At 39.4% G+C, this 20854-nt stretch overlaps 1 protein-coding gene across 1 annotated transcript; it reads right to left on the bottom strand.

Annotated features, from left to right (window-relative positions):
* Positions 1–795: 795 nt before the first annotated feature.
* Positions 796–19980, bottom strand: slc12a2l (solute carrier family 12 member 2-like). The gene is made up of 26 exons (XM_085476306.1): positions 19031–19980; positions 17306–17428; positions 16159–16234; positions 15226–15321; positions 14935–15074; positions 14737–14847; positions 14151–14259; positions 13903–14030; positions 13532–13616; positions 13032–13180; positions 8099–8206; positions 7806–7929; positions 7609–7710; positions 7167–7322; positions 6101–6200; positions 5715–5826; positions 5478–5618; positions 5289–5395; positions 4946–5025; positions 4733–4873; positions 4122–4235; positions 3693–3804; positions 3491–3577; positions 3011–3146; positions 2856–2923; positions 796–1466 (listed from the first exon to the last, which is right to left on the bottom strand). The coding sequence occupies exons 1-26, from the start codon at positions 19478–19480 to the stop codon at positions 1331–1333; spliced, it is 3291 nt and encodes a 1096-aa protein (XP_085332432.1). The 5' UTR covers positions 19481–19980; the 3' UTR covers positions 796–1330.
* Positions 19981–20854: the final 874 nt, after the last annotated feature.

Raw genomic sequence — 20854 nt, 5'->3', positions numbered from 1 at the left:
ATAAGTTGACCCTTTGAAGTTCAAACTGAGCATCAGAATCTCACTGAAAGGTAATTAAAATGAGTTTGAACATTGCATAGTTGCTGGTGTCAGAGAGACTGATTTGACTTTTTAGAAACAGAAAGGTTCCCAATAATCATCAGAAAGTAGCCATCAGTTTTCTGTGTGAAAATAGGAAGGAAACAATAATTTAAATAACCAGTCATTACAAAAGAAGTTATGCAGAAGAGCATCTCTGAATACACAACACAATGTCCTGCTTCCAGAACAGAAAACTGAGGCTATAATTAAAATGAACAATTTGGTGTAAACAGCATGAAAGCATCAGGTATTGTCACTGACCATGTCCATCCCATTATAACCACAGTATGCTTCTCTTCTGATGGCTGGGACAGGATATTCTCATCATGGATGTGCAGCTGACAAATGTGAAGCGATCATGTCAACATGGACAAAATTCTCTGAGGATTGTTTTCATCATCTTGTTAAATCTATGTCATGAAAAATGAAGATCGTTCTGAAGTCGAAAGCTGGTCCAACTAGCAAGGTATACTTAATAAAGTGGCTATTGAGTGTATATGTCATTGTTCTACTCTAATGCCACTATCTTACGGAGTTCATACAAATAAAAAAGAGTTTATGTGAATTGTTTTTTTCAGCCCTTCACTAAAGAATTGTGTCATCAGATTAAAGTTACATTGCTGAGGATGAGATTATTTTCTGATTTTGACTTTAAGTACTTCACTAATACAGGAACAGGAATAAAGCTGACAAAAACCAAACTTCAATAAAGCATATGTTTTAGTTAATCCTTTATTAAAATAAAGTACAAAATAAAGTTAACAAAGATGGAGCATCTGTCTTTGTGAACCCAGTGGGGAAAAACCATAAAAACGTCATTTTATAATCACAGAAGCTTACATTCTCAAATCCAAACTTTTATCCTTATAAATAAACTTTTACATGAATTTACCTGTAGTTACTCTCATTCACATAAAACTCACAGAGGAAACGGAACAAGCAACCTGTTAGTGTTATGGTCAAATCTGTTGACTGAGTTTAATTAACATGTTAAAAACAATCGATTTAAGACAAGTGGAAAAAGATATTAGTCCTAATAATTTTTCCCTTCACAGCTGGACAGTTTCACAAGCTTAAAGCACGACGACGTTTCTGTTTTTGTGCAGACGGAGGCTTTCTCATACTGTAATAAATATGGAGAGCAGGACACACTGTATGTTTGTGCGTGAGCAGAGTAGGTATATGACTCTGTGTGTGTGTGTGTGTGTGTGTGTGTGTGTGTGTGTGTGTGTGTGTGTGTGTGTGTGTGTTAGGAGTAAAAGGTGAGGACGCTCTGGTGGTTTCCTCGCACCAGCAGCAGTGGTGGGAGGTCTTTGGACAGAGTTTCCAGCCAGCACATGTAGAGGGCGCTCGACACTGTGCCCTTTCTTGCCAAAGGCATGCTCCTAGCCGCACACAGAGAGAGAAAGAAAAATTTAATCTTTATGATATTTATATATATCAAAATCAAACCCAGAGCAGCGTTAGAAAGAAGACTGCATGATCTTGTAATTATGAGTTATGAGCAGTTAATGTCATTAAATTAATATGTAAGCTTAAAGGTCAAATTATTTTGACGTGTTAAGTTCAATGTGAGAGGTCTAATTTACTTTATATGTAACAGCTGTGATGAGTCACACTTTATGTCTCATTATTTTAACTATATTTGCTTGTTTTTCAATTAACTGCACTGAATTAACCGTGAACAGCTTATAAAATATTAACTATAAATTCTGGAGCTCAGAGCATTATGGATCATCCACTTTAATGCTTCTGAAGTTCATCAGTGTCTTAAGATTTCTTCAGTATCAAAGTTTAAGATATAGTCAAAATTTCAGACTCTCAACTTTAAATCCGCGGGATAGCTAACTGTTTTTTGGGTTCCAGTTTAGTTGGACAAGTTAACACAATCACATATAAAATGCCTTTTTTAATACTGTGATGGAACATGTTTCACAATCTGCTGCACACATGGATGGAAGCCAAGCATGCCCTTGCGTCACACCAGCTCTGCTGCTGCTGATGTTTTATGCTTCGGCTCCGAAGCATAAAACATGGTTCCAGGACTTCTCCACACTGTTGTCGCTTTGTTACAGGTTGACTTGAACAGATAGAATGCTGCTTCAGAATTGGTGAAGGTTTTTTCGGTGAAGTTTAACTTGTTGTTCTTGAGTTTGATAAATGGTTGTGGTGAATCCTCTGTATTTTCTGTCATTGGCGTCTTCTCTTTATGGTTGAACTTGGAACTTATGGCTTTCTCCTGGAGATTGTTCTTCTTTAACATCCCCCTGGTGCATTTGCTAAATGTCCAAAGCTTTTGTAAGTTCACTGGTGTTCTTTTTCATTGTTATAAGAATTTAATCTGGCCTCTTATGGTTTTATTTCATTTTGCAGAAAGTGGTGTCCATACAAGCAGTGATTGGCTTGTCATGCATTATTTTGTCAATTAATGATTGTTTTGGTAGTGAGTATTCCAGGATCCAAAGACACTGTTGTGCACACTGGACACTGGACAAGTCACCACTTCAACACAGACAGCTGTATGCTCATATTCACACCCACGGTGTATTTAGAATCACCAGTTAACATGACACGCATGTATTTAGAGTGTGGGAAGAAGCTGGAGTACCCAGAGGGAACCCACACAGGCACAGGGAGAAGATGCAAGCTCACACAGAAACACCTGATTCATGGAAATGAGCAGCCGGGTTAACCAGGTTTTTTAAATGCGAGTTTGTCTGTAAATTAAAACAAATGATGACACGATGATGACAAAGTTATTACGAAGTTCTTACATGACGATGAGTTTGGCAGTGCTGGAGTGTTCCTTCAGCAGCTCGTTCAGTCTGATCTGACGATTGGTCTGAAAGTAACACACAGTATAGTTACATAAACCACTTGAACAGAGCACTGTGATTGGTCTGAGTGTGTCTGCAACATGAGGGCAGACCTTGGCCTTGTAGAGCTCCAGTTCGTTGTCAGTGATCCTCCAGGGCTCCTGGGCCTTCAGCCTCTCAGCAGCCTCCTGCTCCATGTCGTCTTCCTTCAGCCTGTACGGCTCGATCAGCTCCTTAAAGGTCAGCTTACTGTAAAAACAAAACACATACATTAGGTTTTTAGAGTAGCGCTATCAGTTTCATCCTCCCCACATGATGCTTCATTCTAAAGAACATTTAAAAAAATATTTCAAAGCACTTAAACTTTTAGTATTACAAACTTTCTACATGTTGACTTTCACAGTCATCAAGTAATCGATAAATTAAAAAAGAGGATTCATGAACAAATCATTCACCTTTTGACTTTGGCTTTCCAACACTTTGTAAGCAATTTACACATGTAACACAGACGCTAAAGACATTAAAAACAATAGTGTTTAGTGCAAATCCATAGTGATCAAGCTGCTGAGCTCAGGAAGTTTCAGAGGACTTACTTGTGTTTCTTGGGTTTGGTGTTGATGTCACCGAGGACGTTTATGTCAGAGAAGTCGATTCTGAACCTGCTGAGCAGCGTGGCCATCCTGACGTGACACAAAAACAAAAACACAATAATAAATGTATGTGGATATAAAGTCAAGTTTGTAGTAAAGTAAAGTTTATTGCTTGGCATAGGTGGATAAGCAGCTGTTGACTCACGCTCGGCGGTCGTGGTCGATGCGGTTAATCTTTCCGCCGATGAACACGCGGATCCTGCAGTCGCCCCACTTACTCCTGTTGGTCAGCAAGTAGGGGATCAGCAGAGTCAGGCCTGCAAACCAACACATCAGAGATTATACAGGTCATTAAAAACCCCAAACTGAACAAAAATCTGTTTTCCAGTATACACAGCAAAATCTCCAGTGTTAATTTAACACTGGAGATTTTGCTGTGTAGATCAGGGAACCACAGATTTGAATGTTTTTTAAGTCTATTCATTTTTCACCTTACTTTTTACGACAGTGACACGTATGAATCGAAAAGCACAACCAACAGTTAGCTATCTTTAGACTTTTTGACAGAATCATAGGACCCAAAGTCAGTTCACCAGATATGTTTTTATTTTCATATAACAATGAGAACACTAACCTCCATCATCAAAGAGCCACCAAACATCAATGGTTCCTTTGCCCTGTTTCTTCTTAAACTGCTGACTGCTCTCCAACAGACGCTGGTCGGTCAGGCTCAGAGGAGACTTGGTCTCTGGTAGGCCACGTCACATGGAAGAGCACAAGACGAGGTAAAGTCAAAGAAACACAAAAGCTCCTGAGCTGTATCACCAGGGTTCACAACAGTACAGTATAGTAAAACAGAGCCTTAGCTGTTCAAATAATTAATTCTTTATATACTTTTGCTGCTAAAAAAATGCTAGAAACATAAATCAATGGAATATTTCACAAGCTTAGCCGTGAGACTGTGCAGGGATTGTGCCAAATGTTTTTTGGACGAGAAGTCAGTCAATTTCAATCATTGCTGATTTTAAATAATTTCCATAGCATAGCACATGGCTAGAAAAGAAAAAGAGATCAATTTAATTTCTTCCTTTTTGTTCACCGCTAACGATGAGCTGCCTTAAAATGGAAATACTTGAATAAAATATAAGAACAACAAGTCCTGTGACAGTGAGAGTTGTATAAAAAGTAAACATTAGAGCAATAGGCTAAGCTGAGGTATAATTTTAATTCTTCCTCACTGTTTACCTCTCGTGATGAGCGGGCTGCTCTGGTTGCTGGTGGTTTTTGAAGGACAGGAGTCAGAATCTGAGTCTTTAGCCGGAATGACAGAAATCAACACATCCTTAGTGATGACTGGAGGCTTCTCATGGGATGATAGCAGTTCGTCTGCAGGAGTACAAACACAGTATAAACAGAAGGTAGACAAAGTGATGGATATGAAGAAAAAGACAGACGTACCTTGTCCCTGGATGTGAGAAATATCCAGTCCTTCCTGCAGCCGCAGGATTACCACACCGAACAAAAGGTCGAAGGCATCACTGGAATTAAAAATAAATAAATAAATGAAACGCTATACAAAAATGACTCCAAGTGTGATGCAGAACCTCAGCTGCAAAATTGCATCAAAGACAAAGATTAGTCCACTTTTTTAACCTTAACTTTTAACATTACAATCTGATAGAGAGAGCCTACATGGCGTTAACGTCATTTTAACACAATTAATGATAACAGCACTACAAAAAACAGTATGATTGTAAAATTGGTTGTTGGTAGCTCTTTAAAAAGACGCATTAGCCCTTACTGTATAGTGTTGATGTAATTCTCCACATCTCTCATGTTTCCATCACTCCAGTTGTTCTTGAAACCCATGACCAGCGTGTTGGGTTTCAGACGACCTAAACCAACAGCCTAGCATGGGGAGGAAACACATATTTGTAAATGGTGACTTTAATATAAGATGAAGGGTGCAAAAAGAAGGCTTCTTCTGTACCTGCAGGAGTAACTGAGCTCCGTGCCTCAAGTTGTCTGAAAAAACAGGAGCATAAAAAGCCTTGATGCGTTTTTTGTTGAGGTAGCGCTGACAGCGGGCATAATCCTGATATAGCTCCCTAAAGTTCGACCGACGGGACACCTGGAGCAGGAGTGGGAGGAGATGAAGCACAAAACGTTTCAGCCGTGTGAAAGAAAGCGTAACATGCAGACCTAACAGGCGACATTTGGTACGTACAGTTCTGACGTGGCCGGAGACCATGAGGCTGACGTTCTTGGTGAAAGAATTCACCAACTGAAGCAGAGCGGGTCGAGCGTTTGGATAACCCGCCAACACCAAACACTGCGGCCTGTCAATATACATTTTATACAGAAGGTCAAGTTATGGTAGTTTTAAAACAAGAAGTCAGGTTATTTTGGTTTAAATAATTACTTTTAAAATTGGATTACATTTTGATCATTTAAATTCAGTTAGAGCCAAGTTTCCACTGTTACTACTGAATGCCTTTGTGTTGGTAACGAGTGCCGAGAATTAAGCATGTCTAGAGTTAAAGGTAGGGTTTGGTTTTTGTTTCAGTCACTTTTAGTCCATGAGTTCAGCTCCACTCAAAGCTTCATGCTGACCTGAAGTTTTTAACGTGGTCCTCGACTCCGGTGAGGTTCAGGCAGTGAGTCAGAGCCTGGTTGTAGATCAGAGCCTGAGTGGATGAACCCCAGTTCACATCTAGAGGAAACAGCAGTTTGAATTTGAGTAGATTGGTCAGCTCATGGAGTTCAATTATCCACAATATAATAATGATAGTCATCATCATCATCATCATGGTCGTTATTATTAATTGCAGCATATAAAAGATGAATTTGTAATTAGATAAAGCAAGATAAACATTAAAGAAAGTAAAAGTGGATAATACAGTATATGCAATATTAATATGTTAATACAGTAAGTATTGTTGCAGGTCGTGCAGGTGGGACTAATGTTAACTGCTTTGCATTATATGTTTTAAATAATACATCACAGTTTATTAAGTGATTATATTTAGTTTGTTTTCCATGAGCTGCTTGAATTCCTCAGATAGCTCGTAAAAGCCAAGATGCAGAACCTATACAGAGTCAAAACTGAAGTAGGCCAGAAAACTTTCATTTATAAGATTATGATTATTATTCTGTTCATTGCACCGTTTAAATTAACACACAGATCTCTTTTAAAATGTTGGGAGAAATCAAACATATTGATTAAAAAGCCAAAAAATTCCTACTGGAGCAAAAGTTTAAAGTGGATAAACATGGAAACGCTCAAGTAAAGAATGGGCACAACTAAGAGTTACATACATTAAATATGTCCGCCGTCCTGAGCTCAGGTATCAGTACCATGCATTTTTTTTATTTATTTGTATTTATTTATTTATTATTTTTTGCTGCAGTTGCTCTATTTTTATTTAATTTCCCAGTGACTGGAGGATGACACCAGTGCATTCATTCTCTCAAGAAGTCAGACATCCAGAGAATGGGAGGTGTTGAGTATTTAGATGTTCTTTGGTGACACCCAGCATTTAGTAGCCATTAAAGAAACGGCCACTAAATGGTGCCGTGTGAAATCAGCTGGAAGTACCTGACCCAGAGCTTCATATTGGCGAGCAGGTCGTTGTTAGAAGTTTGGAAAGGATAAAATATTGTGCCATTGTCTTCTTACCAGGTTTCTTGTAACTGACGTAGATGTAGAGTGCGAGGACAATGAGCAGCGTAACGAGGGCCGCCCACCAGTTAATGACAAACATCACCACGCAGCACAGGATCGCCCCGGCAAGGGATACCCACATGTTGTAGTATTTGAAGCTGGGGCGCCACCCTGTAGTGGAGGGGCGAGAGTAGATCAGATGTTAACAGGCCAAACAGAGGGATTTCTTTTGATGTTTTTAATAGAAATTATGTTTAGTTCAGTGAAAAAACAACAACAAAGAACTTTTTGTACTATAAACATCATTCACCAATTTGTATACTAGCTAAAATGCCATTAAGAGATGAGTCAAGACAAGGAAGATTGAGAAAACTTTCAGAAATACCAGCATAACACTATGGTAATTTTCATATAATCTATAATCTAGTCATAATTCCTTTACAGTTCCACAGATTACCTGGAGAGCTGGCCAGGGAGGCATGGAAAACTGAGAAGTTGATGAGAGCATACGAGGCCAGAAAAAAGTTGGAGATGATTGGAGCAATGATGTTCAACTCCGCTAGTGGACAAAAGACAGGTTTAACTTTTTTTTGTAGATATTTTTATTCTTTATGTTTCTTATGCAGGAGCTGAAGGTTTACTTAAACAGCTTACCAACCAGGATGAAGGCAAGACCAATGCAGAAGGTCAGAACGTAACCACGGAGCGGCTCATTGTTCCTGCCATAACCCTTTGCAAACACACTAAGTCCAGGATAGATGTTGTCCTTACAGAGAGCCTAGAATAAATACAGCTTTTATTAACTTAGAAATCACTCAGTTTAATAAATATAGAAGTAATGTTGGCAGGTTCGTCAAGCAACTTTGAAACAATCAGGAGCAGGCAGATGAGGAAATAAGTCAGAAAACAGCTGAAACAGAAGTAAATTGGAGCTTTATGGTTCTGACCTGGAAGACTTTGGGTGCACTGACGAGCGAGGCCAGAGCTGACGACAGAGTGGCTGAGAAAATCCCCGCGGTGATCAGAGGACCGAAGGAAGACACCAGACTCATAACCTGCACGACATAGGAGCATCTTTAAAAGTCACACTGACCAATAAACATCTAGAGTATATAAAAAGTCACATGATTCAGGTATTTTGAGAGATAGATTATATACATTGGCCAATGTTAGTGGAGTTTTAAAGTCTCTGATTTTTTTGTAGATAATTGATGGTGTGCAGTGTGACCTTAATTTCTTCTATTTTCAATAATTCATTAATTATTATTATTATTATAATAATAGTTCACTCAATATTCCACCTGTGTGACTGTGTTTCTTCTGTTTATGTCACTCGTGTGCCATTTCCACAGAGGTGTTTTCTGTAAATTTGCTTCTAAATGAACTCTGTTCAGTATTGAGGTTTCTGATATTTGAGATTGAATATTGCTTTTTCTGCTCTGATAATATTGATATGTCTGGGACAGAGGTTCTGACAGGTGTGCACGGCAAAGTGACACAACTGTCCCCCTCTGAATTTTAGTTACTTTTCTATAAAATCAAACACATCTGAAAAATCTTCCCACCATTTTAGCACAAATATTATAGTTCATGAAAGCACGCATACCTGCATAATACAATGTTTTCCAAGTTATAGGCTGCAGATATAGTTTTGTCGGTCATAGCTGACCCCTCACAGAAGATCTCAGAATCAGTGGATGCTTGTTTTGCATTTTGTTACTTTGTTGCCTTTAACTCGTGAAAGTTTTCTTTTGGCGCATGATGTCATAACACTTTTACTTATATTACTAAAGTTTTAATTAACTACTGTGACACATATGTTCAGTTGAGCACCCCTAACTGATTGATACTTTAGTGCCCTCCGCCCTTCTGCTGCAAGAAAAATATTCTATAGTTCTAAGATCAAATGGTGGGGAGTCCCAGATTTAAACCTGCCATCTATAATCCAGTTTTGAGTTCCCTCCCCAGACACCTTAACGCCCACTCACATCCTGGGCCATCTGACCTCAGGAATTCGCATGATAAGGTGGGGCCAGGTTTCACAATGAACCCACCCGAAACTCTGGCTGATTGGGACCCACACCCAGTTTCACACCTTGGCTCAGGCGATTAGAGGATCATCAGGGGGTCTTTTGTCCCTCTGCGGGGGTCACTCCCACTAGGTTTAAATCTGGGACTCCCCACCTTTTGACCTTAGAACTGAAGAAGCTTCTCGGATGAGAGGTGAAACGTCTTCAAGCAACTTAAAGAAGTCCAGACGCTTTTCTTTGTAAGCTCCTTTGACTACGAGGACCTGGATGACTGAGAACCTTCACAGATATATTTGAAACATTATATTGAAAGTCTGAATACCAATGTTGTTTTTAAATTTCACACCCATTGTATTCAGTCATGACTTTATTAGAAATTTTATTTAATACAGTTGAAATAATGCTTAGAAGATGGTCCTGGTAGCAAAAGTTAGCTAAAAACGGCTGGAAACAGCTTGTTCTTACACGGTCGGGTAGGAGGTCCTGAACGTTTTTTGTGTGTTTTTGGTGAAAATCACAATCCACATGAACATTTCTGCACATGAGAAAGCAACTCTGAGATTTTAAAAGTGTATTCTGAAGCAGGACTGACTCAACTCACTAGGACGAGGTGCATCATTATGAAGCAGTGACATAGATATTTGGTGCAAAAACATCACCCATTCAACTGAGTTTGTTCCTAAAGGAGCCGATTGTATAAATCATCTCAAGAGAGAATATTTTCATATCTGATGGAAGTGAAGGAGGGAGGACAGCTCTACACAGTCACCTACGAACAATGTATGATGTCGAAGACCAAACCCATCAAAAAAATTTCCAGAAAATTCAGATTTTCTGAGATGTTCATTAACCCTTATAACAAAATCCACAATTTTTTTTGCTATATCATGTTGTGTGTGATATATTTTTATTATATTTTTTTGTATCGCAATTGATACCTTGGGTGTTAATTTTAGACAAAAAAAGAGTTTTGTCCATAACATTTAGACATTATGGCAAGTATTGATCATGTTGATGAGACAGAGGTCTCAGAAACTCATGTAGCAAATATGATTCAAAGGCATTATCGGGTCAAAGACGATCAGATTCATTCAGATCTGCTTTTCTCCTTCAACAACAGTAATAATGAAACTCGAGCAGCTGCTTCGGTCTGTAGTGCTGCAACATGTCAGCGCTATCAGTGTCAGTGAGCTCTGTGTGCGCATGTGTATGTGTATGTGTGTGTGTGTAGGTGGATGTTTTCAATGCTCTCATTCAGCACTGAGCCACGAGAACCTTGTGACTCAAAACAACAGTCGCTATTATTTCTGCTGCACTTTGTTTGAGAACAGCTTCATCTCTCTCTCTCTCTCTCTTGTTCACACACACACACACACACACACACACACACACACATACTCCAGCCATCTACATTACATGCACATACAGTGAAAGAGGGTCAGAGCAGCAGTCTTGCTCATCCATTTTTTAAGTATGACTTATATAAACGAGTTATAATCACAGCAGAAATGTGCACCCAGTGCCTGTGCAGACACCCAGACTGTCAAACATATACATAGACAGTTTACTGACATTTAATTTAATCCATTAAATGAAAATATCTTGGATTAGATTGTTGCATGTCTCAAAAAGTCCTCTGAGATACAGTTTGGTCCACATAAAACGCATACAGAGATTTCAGTTGTCTTGCCATATATGCCATCATATTGCTCAGTCAAGAAAATCAATACATTTATCATAGTTTGTTGAATTTGGATTGTTGCTTTATGCTACAGAGAGATTTGGTTCCACAGAAGTTGGACTGTGGTGATATTTGTTTTTTAATTTTAATTATTGTTTTTTTGTCTCCTGGTGTTTCCTGGTCTGTATGCTCATCTTTACTGTGTTTACGGTCAGTCTTGTCCTGCTGAGTGTATAGTTAGTTTTAACTTGTGTCTTTTTTGGCTTTATGTCTTTCAGTCTTCACTTGTCTTGACTACTTTCACCTGTGTGTCTGTGTCTTCGAGTACCCACTGCTCACACAATTTATGTGTAAAAACGCTGTCAGTCTGATTAAACAGCTGTTTTTGTAGAGGTGTGTGGACGACAGGAAATGGGACAGTTTTGCATCCTGACACAGCACTGACGCCAGTGTGTAGGCTTCCACTGGAAACAATAGAAGTGGGTGATTCAATTCACGTCAAGCTGCCTGTGTGCGAACGACTTTATGTAATACAACTTCCTAGGATTGTCTGGAATTTTTGACTGAAGTAAACAATAAATATCTCTTAATGTGTCTTAATATCAGCTGAAAGCATCAATTTCCATACGGTGGTGGCGTCCTGGTCACCTCACCCACCTTGCTGCGAACACACATTTTCCTCATCGTTTCTTTTGATGCTCTCCTTTTCTTACTTTGCTTTCCCTGCAGACCCTAACCAGTCATGGCACATTGCTCCCCCTCGCTGAGTCTGTTTCAGCTGGAGGACTCTTCCTGTTAAAAGTGAGTTCTTCCTTCCAACTGTTGCCATGTGCAGCTCATAGAGGTCATTTGTATCTTGGTGTTTTCTCTTTTGTAGGTTCTTTATTATATAAAAAAAAACCCCAAAACTTTTGTTGTGAGTTGGCGCTATGCAAAATAAAACTGAACTAAATTTTTAAATGTAAATTTAAAGCAGTTCTATTCTGGCTTGGTTGTACTTTAGACATTACTTACTTTACTAATGTTTTCTGCTTTACTTACTACAGTTTAATTGTATTTGTTTATGTGTACTCATCTGTGATGTTCTCCTTTTAATCCAATTTATCCAGTATTATATTATTTAATCTCTTTTTATTTTATTTCTTTCATTGTAGTGTAATTGTAGTCTACTGAAACTTTATTTTACTTTCGGTGTTTTTACAATTAGTTTTGCTCCGGCCTATAAACAGCTTGTCAGTGATCTGACTGACCTGCATGAAAAGGTGCTATACAAATTAAGTTTGACTTTTTTCTCTGCTTGTATCCCGACGCATCTTTCTGCCGGGGTGAAATCATCGGTACCCTAGTTGAGCATAAAGTACTTTTAATATTTCATAGCAGCAGGAAGAAACGGACCAATTTCAGCCCCTGACCTTTAGCAGCGTCACCAAGCAATCATCTGATTAGCATTTAAGCAAAGAGCCCAAACATCCAGCTGAGTCAAAATAAACTGCCTTTAGCCACAAGAGGAAGAAGGGATGCTGCACCAGGTGGTGCTCCAGACTCTCATTTACTTGAACTTAATCTTAAGATCCTTCCCAGTGGTGTGCACACACTTGATCCATAAAAGATGCTCATCATAAAAATAAATAAATAAATAAAAAACTTAAATAGTCTCACATGTGCAGCTGGGAGCCAAAAAATCTACTTACACAGATAGTAACAGCTTTGATATTTACTCACAGATAATAGCGCATGAATGAAGGTTTAGTCATTAATGGCCGTGAACCAAAAGAGAAACAAAATATATTTTCCTCTCTCCCTCCTAAAAGCACAATTTTGTCTTTTATTAATGCAACTTCTTGCTAATTTAACCCACTGTTTGTGGAACATGACATCCTGTTTATAATTCAAGCACCTTGCATCTTGCACTTAATTGATTAGATCTCATAATTCCTATCACAGTGGTCATAAAGTAAACGCGCAGTATCCCCACATCAAAGCAGGCTTTTATAAATAACTTATTTTACACAGTTTTATGCCAAAGTTATACTCAAACTCAAAACTGGTCATTGTCACAATTATGATATGAATTATGAATTGTGATATATTCGCCATAATCTTTGGAACAATCAACACAGTAAGTACCAAGAAAACAGGTAGTGTTAAGATCATCTGCTTCAGTGTTACCTGGAAGTCATTCATCAAGCCAAATGGACAGCCTCCCTCCTTACAGATGGAAAAATCATAGCCGAGCGTGCAGGCCGCATCGGTGCAGTTCACTGTGGGGCTCACTGTGTCATTGTGGTCACCAGTTGCATCTCTCACAATACAGGAGCCTGCAGGAGGCACAACCAGGACACAAATGTAGATCAGTAATCGGTAAAGTGACATGTATACAAAGCTTTTACTTCTAAATCAATCAATCAATCAATCAATCAATCTATCTATCTATCTATCTATCTATCTATCTATCTATCTATCTATCTATCTATCTATCTATCTATCTATCTATCTATCTATCTATCTATCTATCTATCTATCTATCTATCTATCTATCTATCTATCTATCTATCTATCTATCTATCTATCTATCTATCTATCTATCTATCTATCTATCTATCTATCTCTCTCTCTCTCTCTCTCTCTCTCTCTCTCTCTCAGGTTCACAACTGTTAAAGTGTATCTACCTGCAGAGATGGCGACAGCGACATAGGTAAGCCCTGTAATGAGGATTGCCAACAGAGTGCCTTTAGGGATTGCAGACTGAGGATCCTAAAGAGAGAATGGGATACATTTTTAATTTATTGGAAAGGATGAATTATGTTATACATCTCAAACATCAGGTGCATGAAGTATGAGCAACAACTAAACTCAAAAATGATAAACTAATAAAAAAGATTCTATGTAAAAAAAAAAAAAAACTTTGGAAGGTGAGTTTTCTTTTCTCACAAGTCTCTGTGTGATCTGGTTACTGTGTAAACAAAAAGCAATACTGTCACAACATATGACCAAAATCATCACGTGAATTTATATAAATGTACAAAGATGAAAAACCCACGGTTAGGTCTCCAGAGATGTTGGCTCCAGCCAGAATTCCAGTAGCTGCGGGGAAGAAAATGGCAAATACGGAGAAAAACGTCTCCCCATCTCTGAATTCTGGACCAAAGTTCTCTAAAAGGATGGCCGCTAAAAGAGAGAAGAATCAAGAGAGAAGATTATGTAAGATAGATTATCAACATGAATCCTAACACTGAATTTAGAGGATGCTAATCCCCGTGTGAAGAAATGACAAGAATGCAGACTGACTGCGGTATCCGAAAAATCCTTTAGGCTCTTTGCTTTCTGATGGCATGAAGGATCCAAAGAAGAAGTTAACAATGGCTGCCAGCAGAATCACCAGGAGGACAATCTGAGCCTGATGGACAGTAGAAGAAAACACATGAGTAAGAAAGAAGAGAGATTTGCTCCAGTTTCTCAGTTAAAATCACCCTGTTACAAACATGTATGTTGCTTTGTCTGTGCAGAGACTCAAATCACCAATGTATACAGAGGTAGGTAGAGGCAGAGGTGGAGGGATCGATCCAGATATCAATTGTATCAGTACTTTATATCCTCTAAATGAAGTACATGCTTAATTCTGGTGCTAACGCACCAAAAATTTTTCTTTTTTTAATTTATATTTAGTTTGATTGCAGATTTGCATTCAGAAATGAACACATACACTGGCAGACTTTTTCTTAAAAGCTCCAAATCCCAAAGTTAACTCAGCAGCTTTGACGAGAAATACATAATCAACATTTTTAAGGACACAAATGATTTATGCCCTTTTATTGAAATCTCACTGAAGCCTTTGGTTTTGACGTTTTTTTCCGGGACATTGTTGTAATTATACCTTGGCTTCCCACTCCATCCCAGCTACAGAGATTCCCAACAACAAGATGATGGTCAAAGTCCCAACGATACGAATGTCATTGAGCTCATCAGTCATCAAGGCATCAACGTCCTGCAACCAATTAACAGGTTGATTCGAAATGAGAATCTTTTGCATATCACAGAGAGATTTCCATAAGTACACCAGAGCATTTCTTACATTGAGCAACTCAACGACTGTCTCTGCAAAGCCTACGACATACATGGCCACAGCTACGGCATTGGCGAAGGCAAAGATAAGACCGATGGAGCCTCCAAATTCAGGCCCCAGACTTCTGGAGATCAGATAGTATGCTCCTCCTGGATGGCATGACATTCAGATGTTAAGTGATATAAATTATTGCTGCTGTCATACATTTTGAGCAGTTTCTAGTCCATTTGTAGGTTTAGTTTTAAAATTCTAGATGTTAAAGACCTTTTGTAAAAGTAAAATGTCTTATATGGGTCTCACCTCCTCGTACAAAGCCGTTGGTCGCTATAGCAGATGTAGACAGACCGGTGATGGTGGTGACCACAGTGGCCATCAAGATGATACCAATGGTCAGTCCTGTTTTACAAAAACATGAAAAATATGTGAAGTTACAGGCAACTGAGCAAAAATCAGCAGTCTTCAATAAAATAACACGATAATGTTATCCAAGTTCAAATCAGTACAGTTGAAAACAAAATATAAAACATGCATATGGGCCGAATGGGCTTCCTCGCAGGTTATTTATTTATTTATTTTTAGATTCAGTTCATCATCACAGGTAAGATTAAATAAAGTTCTAAGAAAAAACTATTGTAGTACACTAACTAGCTAGAGCTAGTGCCTGCTATATTTGTACACGAGCTTATGTGGTCAATAAGCAGTCTGCAAAACATAGAGGAGCTATTTTTAATGACTTATCAGTAGAAATGAGCAGTAATGTATAATATAATTGATCTGAAATCTTGTCAGTGTGTAGCCAGCACACCATTTCCTAGCTGGTTCTACTGTACCTTTATGCACAACTTAAAGATAGTATGCATTCCATTTAAGTGTTTTACTGTGTGGGTGGAGGACTGTTTAATACTTTTATCTCTACTTAAATTTAAAAGAGACCTTTTCTGCTTATTTCAGACTCTGTGATTTTATGCTTAGACTTTATTAGAGGAGCTTGAACAAAATCAGACCTTAAAAGCAGCCTCCCTCCTTACGCATGCATGAATAACATGAATCAGTTCAAAACAATCCTCATTTATCTTGGTTCAGCCTCTCAGCTCATCTTCTTTCTGCAAACAAGCTTTTTAATATTCTGATGGCTCGCAAAGCAACGTTTGTTTGCATGTAAGCCTGTCATATGAGCACTGGGTGATGAAGGGTGTCACACATTTCCCTGAGTCACTAATTGTTTGTACCCACCAATTCCAGCCTGTCCCACAATCCAGGACATTCTGATGAAGAGCATCACACCCCAGATATTCAGCATGCAGCGGATCTGCAACACACAAACAGAAGTCAGTTAAAACGTAAAGACAGACAACAGGTGTAGGTTGCTGGGGGGATTCCCATGATGCATTGAGTATTTCTTCTTCAGTCACCTTTCTCATTCACTCTGTGCTAATCGACCTCTCTGCACTCAATCACACTCATTATTAACCTCTGTCTCTTCCACAGCATGTCTTTATCCTGTCTTCCTTCTCTCACCCCAACCGGTTGCAGCAGATAGCCCCGCCCCTCCCAGAGCTTGGTCCCACTGGAGGTTTCTTCCTGTTAAAAGGGAGTTTTTCCTTCCCACTGTCCCAAAGTGCTTGCTCATATGGAGGTCATATGATTGTTGGGTTTTTCTCTGTATGTATTATTGTAGGGTCTACCTTACAATTTAAAGCGCCTTGAGGCGACAACGACAGTCGCCTCAAGGCGCTTCAATTCAATAAAACTGAATTGAATTGAATTAAACCTTACAGCTGCCAAAAAGAAAGCCAAAAATACCTGAGAAAAGGACGATGCTATATTTATGTCGTACATCATTTGCTTTCGGGTAGAGTTTACTGTCTTCCTTCCTGCACCAACCTTAATAACAAGCTTTCCATGTGCAATATGACAGACAAGCTTCTATACTTCTATACAGCGCATTCTCATTGATGCAGTAATATTCGGATGAGAGGCAGCACATTTCCACCCCTGATCACCACTGTGTAGACTCTATGCAGAACCAGTTTCTGCAATATTTTAGCTTAGCTTACTGTAGCTATAGAGAGAAGAAGTGAGTGTCTCATTGTCTGTATAGGGATCTTTGAAGTTCGTTTACATTTCCTAAATCTAGAATTATTCTCAAATGATCCAACCTGACAGGAATATAACCAGAGAAAATACATTTTATACCTTAAGATGATGAGATTATGTATTTGATTGTCTAATTATGGGACACTAAAGTGTTTCATTCTTGCCCGCTCTGTGGGAAGAAAGTTGACTGTTTACAGTTTTGTTTAAGTAGTTCAACACATTTAAATACCACAAGAAGAAGCAGAGTGCACCTTGTGCTTTCATTCATGACATGAACACTAACCAGGACTCCTTTAACCCAACCAAATTTGACACTTCCTCCTTTGGCCTCCTTCGCTGCCAGTGCGGCCGCTTCCTCAGCTGCCGATGGTTCTTCTCCATTGGCCAGACCATCCTCAAAGGGCTCCTGATGGGAAAAAAAAATCCAGACAAGTCAGGAAAGCAGAAACTTGAACAGAGGTGAAGCCTAACAATCAAAAGGATAATTACAATCACTTAAAAGTTGAGAACTTGCGACTCTTGAGTTCTGATTAGACAGTCAGTGGTCTTAGTTTTGTGAGAGAGAAGTTTTTTAGTCAAATGATAAATATATATATATATGCTTTATGTAATGCTAATCCTAACAGAAAATCTGAAACTCTGGGTAGAAGTTAAATAAGTTGATTGACTGGTCAATAGTATACAGGAAAAAATAAAAGCAATAAAAGCAATGAATAAATGTGGTCTTATCTTATTTATTTCAATATATATTTGATTTAAAACATTTTACTATTTAATTATCTACTTATTAAGTGGATTCAAATTGAAATATGACATCTGAAAATGTAAAACTGTTTAGTTAACTAAACTTACCTGGGTTGGAAAACTTACATCTTTGGTTTAAAGGTGGCGTTTCACCACAATAAGGATAAAGATAGTGTGTTAATTAGTTTTCTGTGGCTTTGTTATATAATAAGTGAAATCATTTCATGTGCAGTATATCTCATGTTCCATGACCCCCACAGCAGCAAAGCAGTTAGTTATCCACAGCCTCGCTCAAGCAAACAAACTGATGTCCGTGTATGTGTATCCTGGTGATTCTGTGAGATGGCTAAATATCTGTGTATGTGCACATACAAGGAACGATTCCACTAAACACCCTAAAGTGCCTCCAGTTTGGCACTTTAGTCCATCAGGTTTGATTTTGAGTCCAGTCATAAAGGCATTTTATAGGCTTAACCACAGAAATTAGAACCAGTGAAATTTATGATTTTTGACGCATATAATCAAGAAAAACACATCTCATTTCTATGACAAATCAAACGAAAAATGTGAGTGAATCAGAGGCAAAGAGGACTTGATGATAAATGACACATAGCACTTCATGTGGCCTTCACTGTCACTGGATCCCAATCCACTGCCAGACTGGGAGAATTTGGAGAGATGTGTCAGACTGTCCAATTCCATCACCAAAACAATAACTTTGGATGTACTTTAGTGAACTTGTTCAACAAGAAGCACGACTGGAAGTAGGGCGACACCTTTACGAGATGCCTGATTTTCGTGTTTTTTCACTGTTTAAATGAAGGCACGCCTAAAGGTCCTGGTGGTGCTTTGCCCAGTTGGTGTTCTGGCTCACTGTTATTGTACAATGGTGGTCTGTTACCTTGAACTGTATGTAAGGAGTGGGAGCGCGGCTGGGGGTGCCTGCAGGGTCATGAGAAGCGGTATTGTGTAGAGGGAAGAGCGAAGGGAATCTTTTGTGTTTACTGAAAAATGAACTGACTTGTGTCCGGTGAACAGGGAAGTGCGTAGTGACGTGTTAGTTCTGTTTTTAAATCTGGGAAATAACCTTTCAACTCTCGGCGTCTAAACTGCCTTTTAAAGTTGACGATTTTACCATAACGTGACTCTTTCTTTACTGTCGCCTTCGTTGTGTTTGATGTGAAACTTGAGATCAACTATTTTAATAACAAATTTAATAGCATCATTTAATAACGAAGCCAATAAAAAAAAATGTTTTTGTTACCTTATCGAGTTCGTCGTGTAGCTCCGACAGCGACGGTCTGGTCAACTTCTCCCCAAATGGCGCGGCTGTCTGCCGATAGAAGTCAATGTTAGGCACGGCGTCTATAGTGTTGTGTCCGAAGGTCCTCATGTAGTAGGTGTTGGAGTGGGAGTCAGAGATGTGAGTGTGCCCCGTGCCAGTTGAATGGAGACTGACTGAGTCGCTTTTTGCCGTGTCCGGCTCATGGGAGACATCAGGTGGGAGTCCAATGTCCATCGCGCCCGAATCCATGAAGCCCACCACCCTGAACCGGCCTTTGGACTCCTCGGGAGGTCTGGATCCATCAGTGGATGCCGGAGCAGAAGGGGCAGCCGGACCGGGCGCTGCAGATGATGCCTCCATTACCACATCCACTTGAAAGCGGCTCTGCGCGGAGTCGTCGCTCTTCAACGACGGTTTCTGACCCGACATTTCTGTCAGTGATGCACCGAGAGACAAACGGTTAGCGGGAAAAAGCACCTGCTCCAAAACTACAGGGAAGCTGCCACATTTAATTCCAAACACGGATAAACTGAAATATAGTCATTTACTATTCCGCTGTACTTTGGAAACCTCTAATCACTGGATGCGCCAGGACGCACGACAAGCGTGTCTGAAAGTGCTCATAACATGCGTAAAGGACACGAAGTCGTTCTCACTCCCTCTGTCTCTCCCTCAGATGGTGACTCAGACGATTTATTGTCATCTCTGGCTTTGTCTCCTCCTCTCTCTGGACTCGGGAGACAGCCCAGCATGCCAGGAACACGGAGAACAATGAGGAGGAGGCAAGAGTAGAAAGGATGGATGGGTGTCCATTACGCACCAAACTCCGGCACGCGCTCCAGCGCGTTTCAGTCAAGAGGAAGAGACTAACACGACGCTTAGACAAAGGGTAGAGCAACAGAGTTCCTCCTCATAAAGTTTGTAAAGCATACGAGCATGTTTAGTTTTCATTGGCAGTCTTGCGCAGGGAAGAAAAACCACTGTTTTGGTGCCAGTTCATCCAGTAGGTGCAAAGTAAACTGTAAAATCATTATAAACACAAACACAATGACTTTAATTTACTATTCTGTTGCATCAAGGCTCACTGCCGTAAATAATATATGTAAAAGACACCAACTCCCTTTTTTTACCACCCCCTCTCGCTCCGCTGCATGTGAGTGTGTGTTGGCATTAAACAATGACATTTGTAATCACTGCTGGTGACACACTGAGACATTCACACAGAGGCCTAGATACGCACGAAGCGAGGCAGCAGCAGCAGCATTAGCATGGGGAACAACAGCTGCTTTCTCTGTCGAAGCTCTTGATGCTGAAACCGAACACCGAACAATAAAAACAAAGAGTGACGGAAACCAGTTAACTCAACCTGACCATCTAATCTTTATTTAGGATGTGGTTTGTGAGTTAGTGGCAACACTTCATCATAACTCAGATACGTTTTTTAAACTTTGCAAAACTAATGAGAGATGTTTGACTGCTATTGCCTTGGTAACCCTGCTAACCCTGATTTTAAGGACTGCATTGGTTTAACAGCTTAACGTTCGAATATTAATGGAATGATGAAAAGTTTCAGAGTGAATCCTGAAAACTGGAGTATGAGAAATGAGTAACACCAGCATCAAATGTTGGTTGGCTTTTGTGAACTGTGAGTTGATGATCTGATGCATTTGCCTTTCCTGTAAATACAGAAGTTCTGATCTTGAAAATATTTAAAAGCAAAATGTGGTTTTCATAAAAAACCGTGCAGAACTGCTAATTGAGCAGTGTTTGCTTAAACCTGCAGTCTTGCTATCAGCTCATCAC

The sequence above is a fragment of the Copadichromis virginalis genome, linkage group LG12 (genome assembly GCF_057382275.1).
Source record: "Copadichromis virginalis isolate Kocher_CV1m ecotype Utaka linkage group LG12, C_Virginalis_male_GT1.1, whole genome shotgun sequence".
Classification (NCBI taxonomy): Eukaryota; Metazoa; Chordata; class Actinopteri; order Cichliformes; family Cichlidae; genus Copadichromis; species Copadichromis virginalis.
Note: the sequence above shows the minus strand (reverse complement) of the source record. Positions and strands in the feature narration are given on the sequence as shown.

What these genes read in the sequence shown, in the direction of transcription:
- slc12a2l (XM_085476306.1), bottom strand. Translation starts at nt 19,480, where the DNA reads ATGTCGGGTCAGAAACCGTCGTTGAAGAGCGACGACTCCGCGCAGAGC. An exon ending in CAACGGCTTTGTACGAGGAG is followed by an intron (nt 15,075 to 15,225) that starts GTGAGACCCATA and finishes CATGCCATCCAG; the next exon opens with GAGGAGCATACTATCTGATC. An exon ending in ATCGACCACGACCGCCGAGC is followed by an intron (nt 3,578 to 3,692) that starts GTGAGTCAACAG and finishes GTGTCACGTCAG; the next exon opens with GATGGCCACGCTGCTCAGCA.